Below are 18238 nucleotides of genomic sequence, written 5' to 3'. Positions count from 1 at the left end.
AGATATTTTTTCTTGTTTTAGAAAATCTTGACAAGATAAATTTTCTTGTTCTGTTGGCAGATAATTTTTCTTATTTTAAGAAAATTATACCCTATTTTTGTACTTTTTTTCTTGTTTTTGAAAGGGGACTTTTTGCAGTGTGGCCTTAGAGGAAAGCAGCGCTGCAACAATCGTTTTAGTAATCGGTTATTCTGACGATTAACCGGATTTAAAAAAATGTGCACACTCTGCGGATTTTTCCTTTAACCACTTCAGTCTTTTTTATGCAAGATCAAAAATGTAAATAAGAGGGTTGGCTACAATTGTAACTTTCCTTTAGTGTACACCTGTAGTAAAGGATGCATCTGCAATGAAAAAATATTTCTAACATGGATAGAAAACAATTAGACTTTTTTTTTTCTGTAATCATAAATTCAAAATGTACATATTTTTGTACAAGTTTGGCTTAATTATTGTTCCGAGTATGTCATCCCTTCAGCAAATGGCCTTTTTTGAGTCTCTGTATTCCAGTAAACGATTAATCGATTACTAAACTAGTAGACAATTATTTGAATAATCGATTAATCACAATTAATCTGATTATTCATTTTGGCCCATGAGGAAAGAGAGGCTTATTTTTTATAAAATCTACACAGCAATTCAGAGATAATGACTGTACATGCTATTTGGGTTTAAGACACACACTCAAACACACACACACATTTAGAAGGCACAGCTAAACCCAGAGCAAATTGCTACTCACCATCACTGGCGAACAGAGAACGAATGACGCACACAACCTCAAAGAAGAAAGCCATAAGTGTTGCAGCAGGTTGTCTCTTCACTGGCAATTGTCCATTGTACAGTTAGGCAACATTATGTCCCCCTCTAAACACTAGCAGCGCAACTTCTTAGTCTGTAACTGAACAATGACTTGATCCAAAACCCAACATGTGTGGCCTCCCGCTGAAATAGTGATGTGAAAACTGCAGCCAGCGTGATGCTTCTCTGCGCTGAATGCTTCCACTGTTTCAAAACCTTGAGCCAGCACTTATTCAAATGAAGGCTCTAGTGATCAACGTCCAAAGCCAGCTCAGGAGCGTGTTACAAACACGCATCCATGAAGAGCCGCTGCGGAGTAGAAGATTTAAAATGTGGTCTTTTCACACTTCATTTGCATATGGCTGGCCACTCGTACATGGATTAAAAATACGCATGTGCTGCCTGCATGATACAGGAAAAAAAACAACTAAAACTGGAGGGGTGAGGTAATCCGCTGTTAGAAACAAATATAGCTGTGAAATTATGCCTAGTTATGTTACTTACTAAAACATATTCAGAGGAGTACTTAAGCCAAAATTGTACAAAAACATTTTGCGTTTAAGATAAAAAAAACAACAACCTCAGTTTGTAAATATGTTTTACAGTTTGATTTACTCAGTTCAAATTAACCAAAGGAATCCTGTGCTATTACGTTTTAGGTCATAAAATATTTATTTCGTCGTTTAGATAAATGTAATTAATTATTTATTTGCATTCTTTAATGTATTTCTAATATTGTAAAACCAAGGGCTGTGTGGTTAAATAAAATATCTGCACAAAGTGCCAATTTTTTTTATCTGATTAATTGATTAATCGTCAGAATAATCGATTAATGAAATAATTGTTAGTTGCAGCCCTACTTGGACTAACTGAACTTGTGTAGTTCTCATACCTTGTCATAATCATACCTTCTTAACGCTTCTCTTATCTTATGATATTAAATTCCTTAAAAAGAGATCAGAGTCAGCTAAAAACTAGAAAAACCAAAAATGTGTGTCTTTTTAGAAGTGAGATATACTACAAAAAGTGAATTTGATGGATTTTACACCAAAGTCTGGCTAGTAAACTTAAAGCTGACCGGCACAAACAACTGTTATTTTTAACCCTTTTAACCTCCTGGTCTGGAAAAAAACAAAACAGAAAAACTTTGCCCTCCAACTCTCAATAAATACGGAACTGTGTACATGATTCATTTGTTAGTCAAAACAGCCCTTTATTATGTTGAAACAGTGCGCTTATTGTCACTCGGACTTCCCCACGTATAGTTCATTTGTTAATAATGTAATATTTTATAGCAGAGTAAACAGTGTCTCTGCAATTAATATAAAATGTCTCACTCGTTAGCAAAAGTTTTCAAAGCCGACCTTTATGAGGCGCCCCAGTAGTCACACTCGGACAAAATTCCTGCCCTATTGTATTATCGGCTGAACAAAAAGGCACAAACCTACCACTGCAGACTAAAAAGAGAGCCTTGAGCAAGATACAAATCACATGTACAACACCCACAGCCTGATTTGCAAACAGGGGGACTGAGCTTTACCAAATACAAGCTTTCAGTGAAACAGGAAAATGATGAGAGGACTAATGGAAGTCATCACAGAAGCCGCTTCGTGTAACCACAGTAGTGGGTAATTTATATGTAGGTACATTTCAGGGTTGCATTTCATTCAGAACAATTTACTAGGCAACTAAAGTGGATTTTGGTCATCACTGATAACAAACCGAAGGCTTTATTAGGATGAAAATGTGATTACAAAGTCAAAACCGACCAAAAAATGTAAACCCAGGGTTGTAAAACATTTCAGCTCCTTGAATTTTATTCTACGTTGTCATTAAGCTTGTCGTAACAAGCAATTAATCGCATGATAATTTAATATTTTTTGAAGGGCAACTTTGTTTACAGAGACATCGTAATCCATTTTATTTATGGCTTTCACAGTGTGATTTTTAATTCCGTTTTATTTATTGTTTTTGGTTGTCATGTTTTGTTTTCGATATTTCAAATATCTCACAGTTCCAGTCTTTAGTACTCAATAAAAAAATTTAAGATCATTGGTGGGTGAACTTGCATTATTACGTTGTTATCAATAAATTACCTGAAAATGGTGTTAAAACAACATTATCATTTATCACAATAATTTGTGGAACAATTATTCATCCAATTGGGGCATTGGTAGGAGTTTGCCCTGCAATAGGAGGGTTAATTCCCGTTCTGTCCACTCTGGGTACAATGTGATAAAATGTGAAAGAGTTCAAATACAGATGAATCCGTCAGTATTACGATTTTTTTTGTAAAGTTGCTCTTCCTACAAGAACAAGAAGCTTTGGGAAAAGGGGACTGCCAGCCTGGACACACAGATACTCTCCCTGTGTTACCCAAACCACAGATACATGCTCTACACAGTAACTCCTGGGCTCTGCTGTGAGTCAGATCAATGAGGCTTCTGTTATTAAGGAGTGGCTCACACCAGAAAACCTTTCTAAGTAGGTAAACACACACACACACACACACACACACACACACACACACACACACACACACGCACGCACCCCCACGCACACACACACACACACACACACACACACACACAGACATGATCTGAATTTACAGACTTGCTCACTGCAGCTTCTTCATGTGACGGAGACGGTGTCCAAAATGAAAGTATTTAAATCTCCCAGGGAAGAAAAACACGTCAGTAGTTTTGGCTTAAAAATGTAAACAAGATAATGGCATACGGTAGGAACAAGGTACTTCTCTGATTGCCCAAATTAAACTCTTCCTGTGTAAAAACTGACGACTCTTTAGTTCCTGCTGATAGGAGCTGCAGACAGCTATGATGCAAATAAAGATACAAATGCTGCATAATAAATCAGTTTGAGCTGCAGGGAGTTGCTACCAAATAACCATTGCACCCTTTCATTGGGTGCAATGACCTCTGACCTGTGTCAGTTCACATCACTCTCACTGTGACAGACAGCTCTCACTCCCCCTACTGCTCTCAATGTCTGGGCTTTGGTTTTGTTGGAAAGGGCAAAGGCTGCCATGACAACCGGTGAGGTTGATCCAAATGCCTTCTGCTTGTTCACATAAGTGGTGTAATTTGATAAAGTCGCAGTAAGGACTTCAAATTTGAAACAGAGAGATGATATGAATAAACTACCAGAAGGTAAAAAAATACTGTTACTTTGAAACTCCTCCAGTTTCCACATTTCACACAAACCACTGAAAACCCAAGAGGGAAATCTGGAAAGATATGTCCATGAGCAGCACTGTCCACTATGCAAATTAAGGATAGTTTATAATGCATAACATCCCATTCATCCAAAACTGGGGAAATTCAGACATCTTCTCCACAATTTGATTGTATGTCTATACTAAGTGCACACATTTCAAAGGTTTAAAACAGATAAGTAACTGTATCATTAAGTTAAAATCATTTTCTAGCAAATTAGAGGTGGCCAACATCCGCCCATTTTCAGCTCCTGACCATTAGCATTAGCACAATGGTTACAACTGGCTCAGCTTAATTAAATTTCTGGAATCAAATTAGTTTGATTTCAGGAAAATTAAAAGCAGAATACAAGTTGAAATAAAGGGTGAAATAAACTCTTGGAAACATTAAAAAAAACCTAATCTCAGAACAACATTGACAAGATTTTTAAAGAATTCGATTTGATTTCACCAGATTGTCAATAAATGTCAAGAGCTGAACATAAGTCATAAAACATGGCTGTCTTCACATTGATGCAACTCCAAAACTTTAAACCAACTTCACAACATAATGACTGATAAAATGAGCTGTATGGTCGACACGGCCATTGTCCCAGCCTTCTCCTTTCATCCGTTATGAGCGCTGAACTCGCTGTGCACATGGATCCAACTAATAAAATCACAGTGAGAAAAAGTTGCTGCTACAGCGTGAGAATCTAATCAGGGAGCTGTGCTGCCTTCCTCAGCAATTTTCTCAGGAGAGAATGGATTACATCATGGCCTGCAGTCAGCCAACAGTGTGTGGGCACCAAGAAACTGGCGTGCAAACTGTGAGCGCTACTGAAAATGAATAAGCAACTCGACAATCACACAAACCGATATTAAACCTTTCAGTGTCCGATGAGCTTTTTTTTTTCCCCCACCGTCCATGCCCACTTTGCAGAGTGTTTGCAGATAACAAGCGACTTCGAGAAAACTCTCTAAAGTCAAGACAAAACACTATGTCCAAAGCAAAACAAACAAACAAAAAAAATCTGGAATAATATTTCTGCTGCCAAGTTTCAGGTTGCCAGCCGCAGCAGTACATTAGTAGGAAGATGAATGCACAGTCATTGTGTTTGTGTGCGTGTGTTGTAGCAGTGCATTCAGGCTTTTACACCTCCCTGTTCTGCCATTATCAATTAGGGGGTGACACTGGGGAAATTAAGAGCCTTGGTGATGGCCTGTGTCTACAGCCGGTTACACCACTCCACACTCATAAAGCATTTTTTTATAGCAGAAACACAACCAGCTTAACAAAACGCAGGGCTTCAAATTCACAGACCAAAACACTTCAAATGGCACTCTTCACACAACTTCCCTATTTTAAACCTATGAATAATAAAAAAAAGAAGCAATACCTGTTGGCTTAAAACAAGCAGCTGCTGACCAAAGAGGCAGATGAGGAGCGGTAGATTGCATTCTCTACTGGTAGCTGCTTCGCCCTGAAACCATCTGAACTGGAATCAATACACGAACACACCCATCTCTTCCAGACAACATCTGACTTCACAATACAACGGGAGAGAAAGCAAGCGGCCACGTGTTCACGCAGCAGCAACAGATGGGCGGATGTTTCAGATGAGTCTCGCCGCACGCCGCCGCATTCCAATCCAGTTTGCTTCCGGAGCGTTAAATTGGGGTTTTATTGGACGAGGGAGGAGGCCGTATCTTGGAGGGGGCTGTATATTTTACACTCTTCATCCCGATGCACATGCACTATGCAAAACTAAGGTACATATCTCAAATAGGAGACAGGATTTCATATTCAAATGTTCAGCATTTCTTCTCTTTTATACGTGGCAAAAATGGGAACAGTGTGAAAGATTGATAAAGATGGTTTCCTGAGAAGAAATTGGATAATAATTAAGGGTTTTAAGCTAAAAAATTAATGATTGAACTCCTAAGTCAGGCTGTGGTCTTTGGATAATCAGATTAAAGTGAGATTTTTGCTCCTCATTTCTCTAATCCAGCCTGATGGAGCCGATAATGGCTGGGTCCTCCGATAGGACTAACCGCTGTGTTCAGAAAACTAACCCTATGAAGGCCAATAAGAGGCTGACCTCCATACAACACTCAAAACACAGAAATAACTGTGGATGAGGGAGAGTAAAAGTCGAATCAGCATGAACCATTGAGACCACACTAATATATATTTATTCTGCAGTTCACCATTAAATCAGAAATCCTCCGAAGCTAACTGAGATGAAGAAGGGTGCTCATTATCTAGCTACTCCACATGGAGTGTGCACACATGTAGAGCACTTCCTGCTGGGGTACAGGCTGATATTGTCCCTTAATATGCCAAAGGACAGACAAATCCACAACTGCTGGATATCTTCACGAGCCATATGCCTGTGGGCAGCAAGAGATAAGGAGCCCCCCTGTACTTGTATGCAGTCCCCCTACTCATTCACTACATCCCCCCAAACTCAACCAGGAGATGTTGCCATAGCAGCCAGCCACTGTATGTTAAAACTACCTGGCATAAATCTTCATATTTCAGACGGGTTAGAAACGCCACATGCATCATGGCAAACACACTCCACCAAACACATGGAGACACACCGAAAGGCCCAGAAGCACTTTCACTACGGCCGAACTACTCCCCACACGAGCAGCAGGTTTGGAGGAGACAAATCAGTCACATGTACTGAAGAGCTATTCGGTGCCCACACACCCGCAGTAAAACAGTGCTGTAAATCTGCTGTGTGCGCTTCTGCTCCTCAGTGTGCCACTGACCGTACTGTGCATGCCCGTTCGTGGGCATGTGCTAATGGAAAGTGAATCAAACCGTGCAGTGACACAAAAGCACTACAATGAAGTCATTAAAATGCAAAAAGTCCGGCTAAAGCCTTTGGGGCGACCCAATTGGTGATTGTGCTGTCTGTTTAGTGGGCTCCACAGCCCAATTAAAAGAACACGATGCAGCGAAGAGGGAGAAAGTCTGAGACACCGAGGGTGTCGGACTGACTAGTTCAGGGTCAAGGAAATATTTCGCACCAGGTAAAAGCATTGGGGGTTATACTTTGAGCCAGTAAAGCAGAGAAAATACTGTCTTTTCATAACAACCCTGGGAAGAAATAAAGATGGAGGACGTACAGAGATGTTCTATACATTTGAAGGAAGAGTAGTAGTTATACCTACACCTAATATCTATTTTGTTTTTTTCTAGACACTAGCAGGATCAAATAAATTGTAAAAGTGGCTAGCTACATTGTAGTAGTTAGATTACCTAATTTAACAGAAATGTTTTTAATGAGAGCCATACAAAAGGCAGAAGACATTCAGTACTGTCAATAATAACAATAATAATAAAGTGGTACTGTGATATTTATTTATTCCTTTCACCACTCTGGATGAACGATGAGTAAATATGGTCTCACCTTGCTGTATAGAGGATTTGCTTTATTGTAAAAAGACTAAGGGATTTGATTCGACAAAACTTGAATCTGAACATTCATTAAAAACCATTTTCCTAAAAATGGCTTCCTTCACAGAGAAGACACCTGGTCTGTTTGGCCAACAGACCTCAAAAGTACCACAACGTTGTCATAGCTGCGTTGACGTTTATTTCAGAACAACATCCTTTTTGAAATAAATCACTAATATGCTAAAGTAGAGATCTGTTGCCACATCATTCTGGCTGTTTCTGTAATGACTAATTGGCATGATAACTCCTTACAATAATTCCATTTATTTCCTATCCCTTTTTTACATTTTAGCTACAAAACATTTACAGTCAAGTATTTACAGTTTTACACCGGATAAGGAGACATAATGAAAATGTACCACTCTTCAATTAACTGGCTAAAAATATCAAAACGCAAAGGATGATTGGCACCGACATTGTCGTGACGATTGCTTTTAGATACTGTATGTGGTGCGGTGGCCATGTTTTATTTCCTGGCGACCATGTAGAGACGGCTGTCGCAGTCACACAACTTGCTTCTGTTTACATTAATTAAAGTGGAAGGAAGACAATGAGAGGAAGTTTTGACCTCAAACGTGAGGAACGCGAACATTGTCTTGAAAACAGAACCAGCTGAGAATACCAGTGTAACGTCAACAACAGCTCTCTAGATGGATGGATTTCTGATGCATGCAGGACATGCTTAGACTAGATTACTGAAGCAACATGTGAGGGTGGGGAGGTGCAGCTGTTACAGGAAAAAAACATCATGTTGACACGACTGGTCCTGATGGTCATGTCAACACTACTTCTCATGTGTGTCTCCAAATATGCTGATTACAGATATAAAACTATACCAAGATTTCAAAAAACAGCGTTTCAAAATCGTCCAATATGCCATTTGTACAGTCTGAAGTCCTTGAACGGGAAGCTTTCAGATAGTTTTGCCTGTCTGTCAGTAACAAAGTTGCTCTGTGTTCTCCCTGTTAATCACAAACACTTTTCTGTAGTTCACGAGAAAAATCCTCTGCTATGTGGAAAGTGATGGAAACAAAATAAACGCCACACATTATTGGCATTATGACAATGATTTTAAGAGTCCAGTTGGCAAGCTGTGAGGCTTGAGCAGCACGCCTGTTAAGCAGCAGACTGTCGGTCTGCCTCTGAGGAGACAACAAATATGAGCTTTTGTAGCCTCCCAGTGTTCAGTTTAAACAGCAGAAGAACAAAACGGGAATCATTTTTACATTTTTAGCCCAATAAGCATGTTCACTTAAAAACATACACAGTAAGCATGTTTACTCTTCCCTTACTGTCTACAACATGTTTAAATAGCATTAAAACTGGTAATACTATTGATAATAACAATACAACTGAATCTTTGAAAAACTACCTTGCGTTATAAGAGATCCTCACTTTCTGTTTTTTGGTGGAGAGCGGGGGAGTTTAAAATATTTTCAGCTCTAGGGGCCTTTTTTTTTTTTTTAAATATACCAAAAGGGGCAGAGAGAAGAGGGAAAAGACACGCAGCAAAGGCTTTTTGCTGATATGTTGGTGATTTTCAGATGAAATCAGTTTCACAATGCAAGTATCAGCCGATCACCCAAAAATCAGGAAAGTAAGCCCGATTTATTGACGACTTTGGGAGAAACATCTGCACAAGTTTGAAATTACTCATCCAAATTTAGGTGAGACTTTGCCAGAAGAGACTGAACGTTTCAATCAAATTGCACATCAAACAGTGGCCAACTCTTATTGCTTCTCTGTCAACTGGTGGAAATAAGGTGTCTCATCATATCACAGTTTTCTTGTTTGTACACAAATATCTAAATGGAGATAATTACAAATATAGATTATTAACCATATTTTAAATGTGAAAAATTTCAATTATTCCATATATAGATTGAAGATATGATATTCCATTCATATCCCCCATTTACATGGTCAAGCATAAGGTACTACACACCGAGATTGTGTTAGAAATCCAATGCTTCAATTGCAGCAACATGAATATTGTTGCTGATCCAAAGGAGTTTCCCTTTTTTCATTTACCTATAACTGACCTGTACTATAAAGCCATGGCTGGAGGTCAGTATTGGTAACTATTGCCAATGGAGATATTATACAGCATGATATACTGGTTAAGTGTCACTCTTATATCTACGGTATTTAGATTTATATTTAAATGAGCTTTAAACAAAAACTTTGTAAGCTCTAAATTTATCTAATGTGTCAAGATTTTCCATCACCATCCACGTTTATCACCCTTTACAATGACGATCAAAATAAGATATGGTGCGTAATGGCTGCTTCAGCTTCCTGCCCGTTTGTGTCATGTGACCTGCTTAATGTGATGTATTCAGACATCCAGAGATGGCTTGTTGGTGTGGGAGAAAAGAATAAAACTGAAGGCATACAGCATGCAAACACACACACAGGAAATAATTCCTCTCCTTACTTTTACTCCCACTCACTAATCCCGCATCAAAAGATCATGAACCTGTCCACATGACAGCTTAATTCTGTGCATTTGGCCTTTTCCCTTGTTTTCTCACTGAGGATTTTTCAAATGTCAAAGAGCCAATCAGGCTGAACAGCATCCGTTGACATAAGCATATAGACAACACACTGAGACCAGATGGCAACAGCTTAGTGGGGCAATTAATCTTTAATGACCCCGACAAAAGCGCATGTATACGAAGACACAGAGCAGAGAAAAGTGCGATTGGCCTAATGGATTCTTGGTTTATCAGCCAGAAACTTATTGAAGAAATATCTCTGAACACCGAATGTAATCAAATTTGCGATGAATTAGTACATATGTTTGCTCACCTGCGTCTGGCTGGTTGACTGGTTGTTGCCCGAGTGCATCCATCAGCCCCAACTCATAATGGTCTCATCTTCCCTTCCTGTCTCCCCCACTCCTCTCTTCCGCTACACTAACCTGAATGCTTAATGATGGCCCCTGCCTTCCGGGAGCATGTAAACATGCCAGCCTCACCATTGGCTGAGGAAGAGAGGTCTTTCTGTGCCGATTGGCTGAGACAGATGGGGCATGGATGGCAGAGGAGGAAGAGGATGGTGGTTACCATAGCCCTACAGCATGACTGCTGTCTATGTCACGGAGCACTCACACACACACACACACACACACACACACACACACACACRCACACSCACACACACACACACACACACACACACACACACACACACACACACAAAAGGCTTCAGCCCCCTCAGGGTATAGTGATGGTCCCCACAGACTTGGAGCACAAACACACTGAGACACATGACACACCCTCTAACATCAACCACAACAAAGGATACCAGAGCTTACCCAAAATAATGATGGCGAGACATCTGATCCTTAAACCAGTGGTTCCTTTCAGAAGCTTAACATCCAAAATCAGTTTCATGTTTAAGATACTTTTCAATTTGTCGGAAATGTTTAGTAAACCAAATTATGACGTTTTTAATTCATCCTTACTTTCCAGCGAGGATGGATGATTGTAGAAACACCAACCTAATGCCTACTTCACATGGCAAGATTTTAAAATTACTGCCTGATTTTCAAAATCTAAGAGACTGAAGAGAATAAGAAATTACAGATATAACATGTTTGGTACCAGATTGTACAGCCACACAACAAATACAGAAAACCACACACACACACACACACACACGACCATGCAGATGTCAGATAGGAAATGTCACAAAACCTTTCGAGATCAAACATGATTTTAGAGTAAAAAAACACGGAAGACAAGGACGAAGCAATGGTGATAGGTTTGTGGGCTGTTTTTAACAGAGACAAAGCAAACAGACGTCTCTCACATTCACCTGACTTTGTGGTGTGGCATGGCAGTTGTTTTGTCCTCTGTATTTTGGATTCCCCTCCATGTTTTCCGTCAGCTCAATTTCTGACTGGCTACACGTCATATTTACAGGCTGTGTAGTAAAACTGGGCCAATAATAATAATAACAATGATAAAAATTATAAGTGATGTTTATTTCCATCTTGTTGCTGTTTGTGTACATGTTTCGGGAATGGTGGTGAGTTGGCCATGTGGTATTTCGTATTTGGGCATGGCACAATTATAGTGATTGTGTTGTGGTAATATTTTCAAGGTGTTAAAAGGGAAGGAAAACATTTATCAGTAAATATTGGTTATTAGCCAAAGCAGAATTACTAATATTAGATATCAATATAGGTACGTATTTCATATCGGGGCCACGCTGGATTTAATGGGTGTTTCTTTGCTGTAGGATTTTTCTAAAAGTTTTGTAAGACAAAATTTAATAAATACAGTTCATATCAGTAACTTCTGGAACTTATTGACTCTTGCTAAAGGATTAGCTAAGATATCTCGCTCCTGCTTGTTTGCTGCATGTTGAACTGTAACATATTGTCGGTGACAAAAGCTTCATCCATAATGGAGAAGGTCGTCACTGAATGAACTCAGGTTGTCATGGTACAGCAGAACACCTGCAGGGAAGGAAGCAACTGAGAAGTCAAGGTAGACTTGCCACTGATAGCCAGATCTCAGTTTTCACTGCTATAAGCTAGATGTGTTCATTTGGAATAGTCATTTCCAGCATCTTTGTTTTGCTAAATAAAACTGGGGAGCATTTTTTTGTGAAGAGATGAACTTCTTATGTAAGCCTGAACTCCTTAACGGGCCCAAAGCAAAAGACAATGCTTGAACACAAAACAGAGAAAGATGGCACTGAGGGGGCAGCAGAGATTACTGTATTACATAACAACTGTGCTTGAGGCTGACTCAGATTGTTTTCTGCTCGTGTGTGTGACAAGAAGTCTGAATGGCTGTTTCTATAGTTACAGCTCAGAGAAAAGAAAGAACAGATTCATCTGTTGACCAGGACAACGGTAGGGATGAAACGACACGAGGACATCAATTCAAAGCTGACATGCAAGAGAGAAAATAACATACTGTACATATAATAAATAACTAAATATACAACTGGCAAACACTTGGATTAGGGTGGCTGATTTAACCTGAATTGTCTGTGGCTGAGAAACAACTGACATGTTTGAAAAGCACTCTTAGATGACAGATTTGGATTCATCTCCCCTGGAGTGTAGAAGTACTGGATGTTCTTTCTGAGAGGCGAGGTTAGAGAAAACAAGTGGTTTGGTCACATCGGATCTCTGTAAGGTGCAACAGCCGAGACATTCCTGGATTTACTAAACCTCCCCTCAGAGAGTCTGCTGGGAAGCTGTCCAGAATCGCAGAGAGTCCGTCTGCTGAGACGAAGCATGTGACAGCCAAATAACTGCTAACATTTAACACTTGAAGACAGAACTGGGACTGAGTCGAAGTCAGCCAAGAGCTGCTGGCCAGCAGTAAACTCCATCAATTACAGTTAATGTGCTCCAGAGGGAATTCAGACAAAGAATATGGCAGCCTGGGAATCCCATCCATCTCTCTGTTGAGGTAGTGGTTCAAGATGCTCCTCTTTCCAGTTAATCCTGGGCAATCTCGATGTGTTCCCAGGCTTGAAGAAGGTATTCAATGTTCCTTTCGGGTGTTTTCACACCTGATAGTACGGTAGACTCAGGTTAATTGGGGAAAAATACTGCAACCTTCGTTACATTTTCAGATGATGTGGTTCACTTTCACACCGCGTTGTGTCAACCAAACCAAACCCTTTGACAAACCTGTGTAAACCCTTGCCTTTGGTGGTGCTGCACAAAAAAATACACCAAGTGCAACTTCCTTTTTTATGAAAAGAGAGTGGTGTGATACTTTAGTAGTTGTAACATTTCTCTTTTAAATCTGGTAAAAGACCACGATCCATTTCTCCTGCTTGTCCTACACAGGACCGTTTGTGTTGGTTGTAGAACTAAAATGCCCTGCACTATAGTTTGTTTCTTGCTTTTAGAGTGGTCTCTGGCCCACTTGACGTTCACATATGCATTCAGACTGCAACAGAGTTCACTTCAACTGAACTGAGACCTTGATTTTTAGGTGGACCAGATTTTGCTTTTTAGATTCACATCAGAGTTTAACGGCACATTCACACCTCCCCAAACAAACAGGACTTTCTAGGCAAATGAACTACAGTGCAATTTAAGTGGACTAAACAGGGTCGGTGTAAATGCACCCTTAGATGGTTCTAGGACTTCTCTAGGGTCTCTTTCCAATAAGACCTGCCTGATCCAATCTTTGATACTCCGTGGAATAGCCAAGTTGATCTATTAGAAAGATTTGAGAACCCGTATGATACTGGAAGAGGTTTTCAATAATCTGGCCTTTTTCTCAAAATACTTCAAGCAGAGAAGTAAGCATCTGTGGGACTGGCGGATTACCAGCTATTGGAAACAGTTTATTCCAAATAAGCAATGAAAATCTGGATTCATGCTACAATCTTCAACCAGTGACAAACTACTCATCTGCCAATCCTGATTTTCATGGTGTGGTTACTAGAGCACAGCAGAACTACTCTTTGACACACCGGCGTGACAAAAACTATTTCTATTGCATCCCCATAGATGCACATAAATTCAAGCCTTCCTCAATCTGAATCGGATTAGGGGAAATCCGTTTGACATATGCACACACGTTACGTCCCTGAATGTACACGTGCCACATTGGCCCCACCATGCCAAAATGTCCATAGCTGTAACAGATTGTTACATAATCTGGCTTTCCCTTTTGATTGAGCTGCACATGCCACTGAAGCAAGGCAGAGACCAGTCTAATTCTGTGAAGGTGGCAGTGAGTACCCTGAAGACTGAGTCTATCACTATTAAATCCCAAATATCAGACCAAGTTCGTAGTCAAGACATTTTAATTGATTGATTTGAGTCCCTTAGCAAATTCCATTTAAATGTTGTCCAAAGGCTAACCAATTTTAAGTAGGACACATTTTGCATAGCTTGCAAAATAGTAGAAGAGAGACTGCATTAGTTGCTGCAGGCGTCAGTCTGTCTTTGATATGCCCTCCTCCAGGCATTGCGCTTGGAATGTTATCAGTATCGGCAGAGATGCACAGAGAGCAGCTGAAACACCAGTCGTTAAATGTTATAACGTACAAATCACAAAGCAAAGTTTACGAAGCAGAATAACTTATTTCAATGTTTTAGCACATACATTTCAAAACATGTAGCACTTCAGGAAATGGCCCAGCATAAAGACATCAGTCAGAGCAACATGAAACGCCTTCTTCGAAACAAATACTGCTCATTATGTAAAATGTTGGTAGATTTCTTTTATGTTTTTTATTATCTTTTTACATTCCATTGAAAGGGTTTTGAAAAGGAGCTATTGTAAACAATGGTCAATGGGGGCAATAACTTGATAAACTAAGCAGAAAAAAAATTTATATATATATATATATATATATATATATATTATCCATATATATATATCCATATTATCCATATATATATATATATATATATATATATATATATTTTATCCATGACACAAAGCTAAAACACACAAAGCTAAAACACACACAAAATTCCCAGTCCGCTGTAGCAACGAAGTCATAAAGCGATGATTGATGTTATGCAATATCTTGGTATCTCATAAAGTCAGATTCTTGGGCGACAGAAAACTAAACTGAGACAGCAGCCTAAAGCATCAAACCACAGGAAGGGGGAAAAGTCCTCACTCTGCAGCAGATTTTAACAAAACTGATTACATTTATGACTCTGTGTGAGAAACCCACCAGAGACAGTGATTAGCCTCAGAACTGAAACAAGAGCTGAAAAAATGTTGACAAAAAAAAATTTTGCTGAAGGGAAGCAGCTGAGACGCAATAATTGCTCTCAGAGATTCGACTACTTTAGATGCTGACTGGACAAATGTTGCAGAGGAAGACTGATGAAAGGTCTGGACTTGCCTTGTTTTTCTTTTCCAAGTGTGCTTGCTCTAATGTGAAGACTTTAATTTATCATGTTTCATTTTCGCTGTTCAACACAGTGGCGGTGTAAGCCTTTTAGGATTAGCCGCCGTTGCAGAACAAACACGTGGCAGAAATGCAACGCGCGCTGCCTAAATCGGTGGTGGGGTTAAACAGAAAGGCTTCAGTCTCTCTGGGAGAAGCAGAGTCACTCTGCCTCTGAGCATTTACTCCCACTTGGCTTCTGTGGTTCAGGATGTGCGGTCACCGATCAACGCACACACACACAGCCATTAACACGTCAGCGGCTAAAAAGAAGAGATGCAATTACACCATCGTGTTAGTAACTCCCAAGAAAACAGAGGAGGCTGTAGTTGGGATGCATACCGGTTTGAAAGCAGAGGGACACGGTCGGCGTGCTACTTCCTAGGAAATATGAGTGATAATATGAGTCGTCTCACACATTCTGAGGTGTTACTCGTACTGAATGTAATTTTAATTTCTTGAGCAGAAGACAATTTCAGCAACTTTCCACAGATATACAAAAGACGAAGCAAAAGATATTAAGCCGCATGAATGTTTGTGGCTATTTTTTCTTTCCACGATAGTAAAGAGTCGTGAAACTAATATCCTGTCTCCTGGTGCATACATCTGGCCTCTGGTGCCATTAAAAATGCATCCACTTCAACAAGGTGTCGAATTAGAATGTAATCAGCTTCACATGGATGCCAGGATACACCGAATACAGCACAACCTTGTGAACGCTACATATGATTCAGAAACTGATTATCATGCAGAAATCCCTAATGAGTATTAATGCATGCATTGAGCATCTAAAAATATCCAGCTGTGTAAGGCATTAACAGTCATGAGAGAACACCGACGCCACTGGTATATGGTCAACAGTAAGAGCAAAGAGCTTTTTTTTTTTTGATCCCTGTTTCTCTGAAATAGGGATTCAAATAAAGCGGACCTGCCTCACCCCTGGGATGGGCACTATGTTAATATAATTATATCTCCATGCTTGTTAACATTTGAACAAAGAAGTCGGGTTGCTCTGCAGACATTTTTTCTTACACATCATGTGAAATACAACAAGATCAACAACACAAAATAACACCACTAGGCATAAAACCTTTGTGAGTCTGCCAGCAGCGGTTAAAGGTAAGACTCATCCAGTTAGTCTGCAGAAGAGAGACTTGAGCATCCTGTTAGGAGGCGGGAGGTAGAGGGCGATCAACTTGTGTGCTGCTTATTTTAAGTGGCATTTCCTTCAGGTGAATGCTTTCTTAAAAAAACAACAAATGTCAGAGTTTTAAATGAGAGATATATAGTATTAGTTTTATTAGTCTTGAGTTTGAAATGTCATTTTTGTGACAACCTGAGTGAAACATATTGTTATAGTCACGCTGTTTTTTGTCTTTTCAGGATTCAAACTCTGTCACAGATGATAATTGTTTACAAAATGTTGGCTGTCCTTTGGAAATTTCAGCTCTAATATGAATTTCTAGTAACTCTACAGCTCCTGCACAGTTACAATAAACAAACGATTTAACAAACAAAAGAGCAATACACATCACAGATTAAGAAAATTTGCTTAAATTATTTTTAATGAAACATTTCACACAACATTTATAAGATAATGAGGGGAAAGCATGTTCTACCACTCTTTACCACAAAGGTAAAATGTTTTTCCTCTACGTTTTAATCCCGCCAGGACTTCATGTTGTCCGTCCTCCTATTTACTTTCTCTCAGGAGATTACAACATGGTAACAGCGGTGACACAGTGGTGCAAATCCCAAGCGGCCGTGCCATGTGCCCCGGACTCCCAACGTATACACAAAGAAGCTCAAAAACACACCAACAGAACCGCGGCTGCACCTGATCAGACTGGGGTTTCGCTCCATAGAATCACAGTAGCTGATCTGAAAACAAGCATTCATACATGTCACTAATTTGTGGAAGGGTTTGGCGATGTGGACTTGGAATTTCATCACAGTATTGTGTGGTACTGTGGTGATAATTAAAATTCTGATTAAAAAGTATTTATCGCTTCTTTTCTTTAGGCATAGCATTCATATCGCCGCAAACTTGATGCCACATACTTAAAGAAGTGTGATTTATATCGCCAAACTGCACATAGAGACTTTGTTCAATCACATTTTTCAAATTTACTGATATTTGTGAATGCTCTGGCGGAAAAAAAAATGGGAGAAAATTGTCAGTGTTTTAACATCAACTGAAATCTATCATGAGAACAATAAATCAAAATTATTTGCATGACAAGAAATTTTTCACAATAAATGATATGCTAAAAGCCCATCCCTAATTTATGGATGTTGTTTTATATGAATGAATGTTTATATTGTGCTTTTTTTTAAGATAAAGAACAACCAAACAAATCAAAGTCAGGGGAATGTTGGGAGAGTTGCCAAAGGGAAATTATGAAATTGTTGTTTTATTAAACAGGACTGTCAGCTGAACACTTATTGACCCAGAGTACAGCGTGCGTCTGCAGCACAGCATGAAGGATACAGTGAAGAACTGATTAAAATTAAACATCAGAGAGCTGCTCTTCTAGATGGCTTGGAACATAAAGTTCTACCTTCAGGTTTTCAGACACACACTGCGAATATAAGGGTTTCCCCCTGCCTTTATGTCTGAAAACAGCAGGAGTGAGGTGTTGCCACTCTAGAGTAGAAAAAAAAAATGGAGATGCAGATGAGTTTTCTGCCGAGTTACAGACATCCACCATAATACCTGCAGAGCAAAAGTCTTGAAAAAATGCAAAGAATTCAAACTGTGTGCATGTAATCGTGGGTGTAAGGAAAATGGGGGTGCAAAGTAAGACGGCTTGAGGAACATCTATGAGTGGAGATGAGGACATGGATGGATGGAT

At 39.5% G+C, this 18238-nt stretch overlaps 1 protein-coding gene across 3 annotated transcripts in view; it reads right to left on the bottom strand.

The window, feature by feature from the left end:
• The window catches only part of abr (ABR activator of RhoGEF and GTPase), a 135384-nt gene that overhangs the window by 93240 nt on the left and 23906 nt on the right, over positions 1-18238 (bottom strand). Inside the window, exon 1 of one of the 3 annotated variants that reach the window (XM_008428050.2) lies at positions 10296-10353. The exons of the other annotated variants lie outside the window; for them this stretch is intronic. Within the exon in view, the coding sequence (XP_008426272.1) occupies positions 10296-10338 (43 nt within the window). The 5' untranslated portion in view covers positions 10339-10353. Of the gene's footprint in view, positions 1-10295; positions 10354-18238 lie in introns of those variants that run through there. 3 annotated transcript variants of the gene reach the window in all.

The sequence above is a fragment of the Poecilia reticulata genome, linkage group LG14 (assembly GCF_000633615.1).
Source record: "Poecilia reticulata strain Guanapo linkage group LG14, Guppy_female_1.0+MT, whole genome shotgun sequence".
NCBI classification, from domain to species: domain Eukaryota; kingdom Metazoa; phylum Chordata; class Actinopteri; order Cyprinodontiformes; family Poeciliidae; genus Poecilia; species Poecilia reticulata.
Note: the sequence above shows the minus strand (reverse complement) of the source record. Positions and strands in the feature narration are given on the sequence as shown.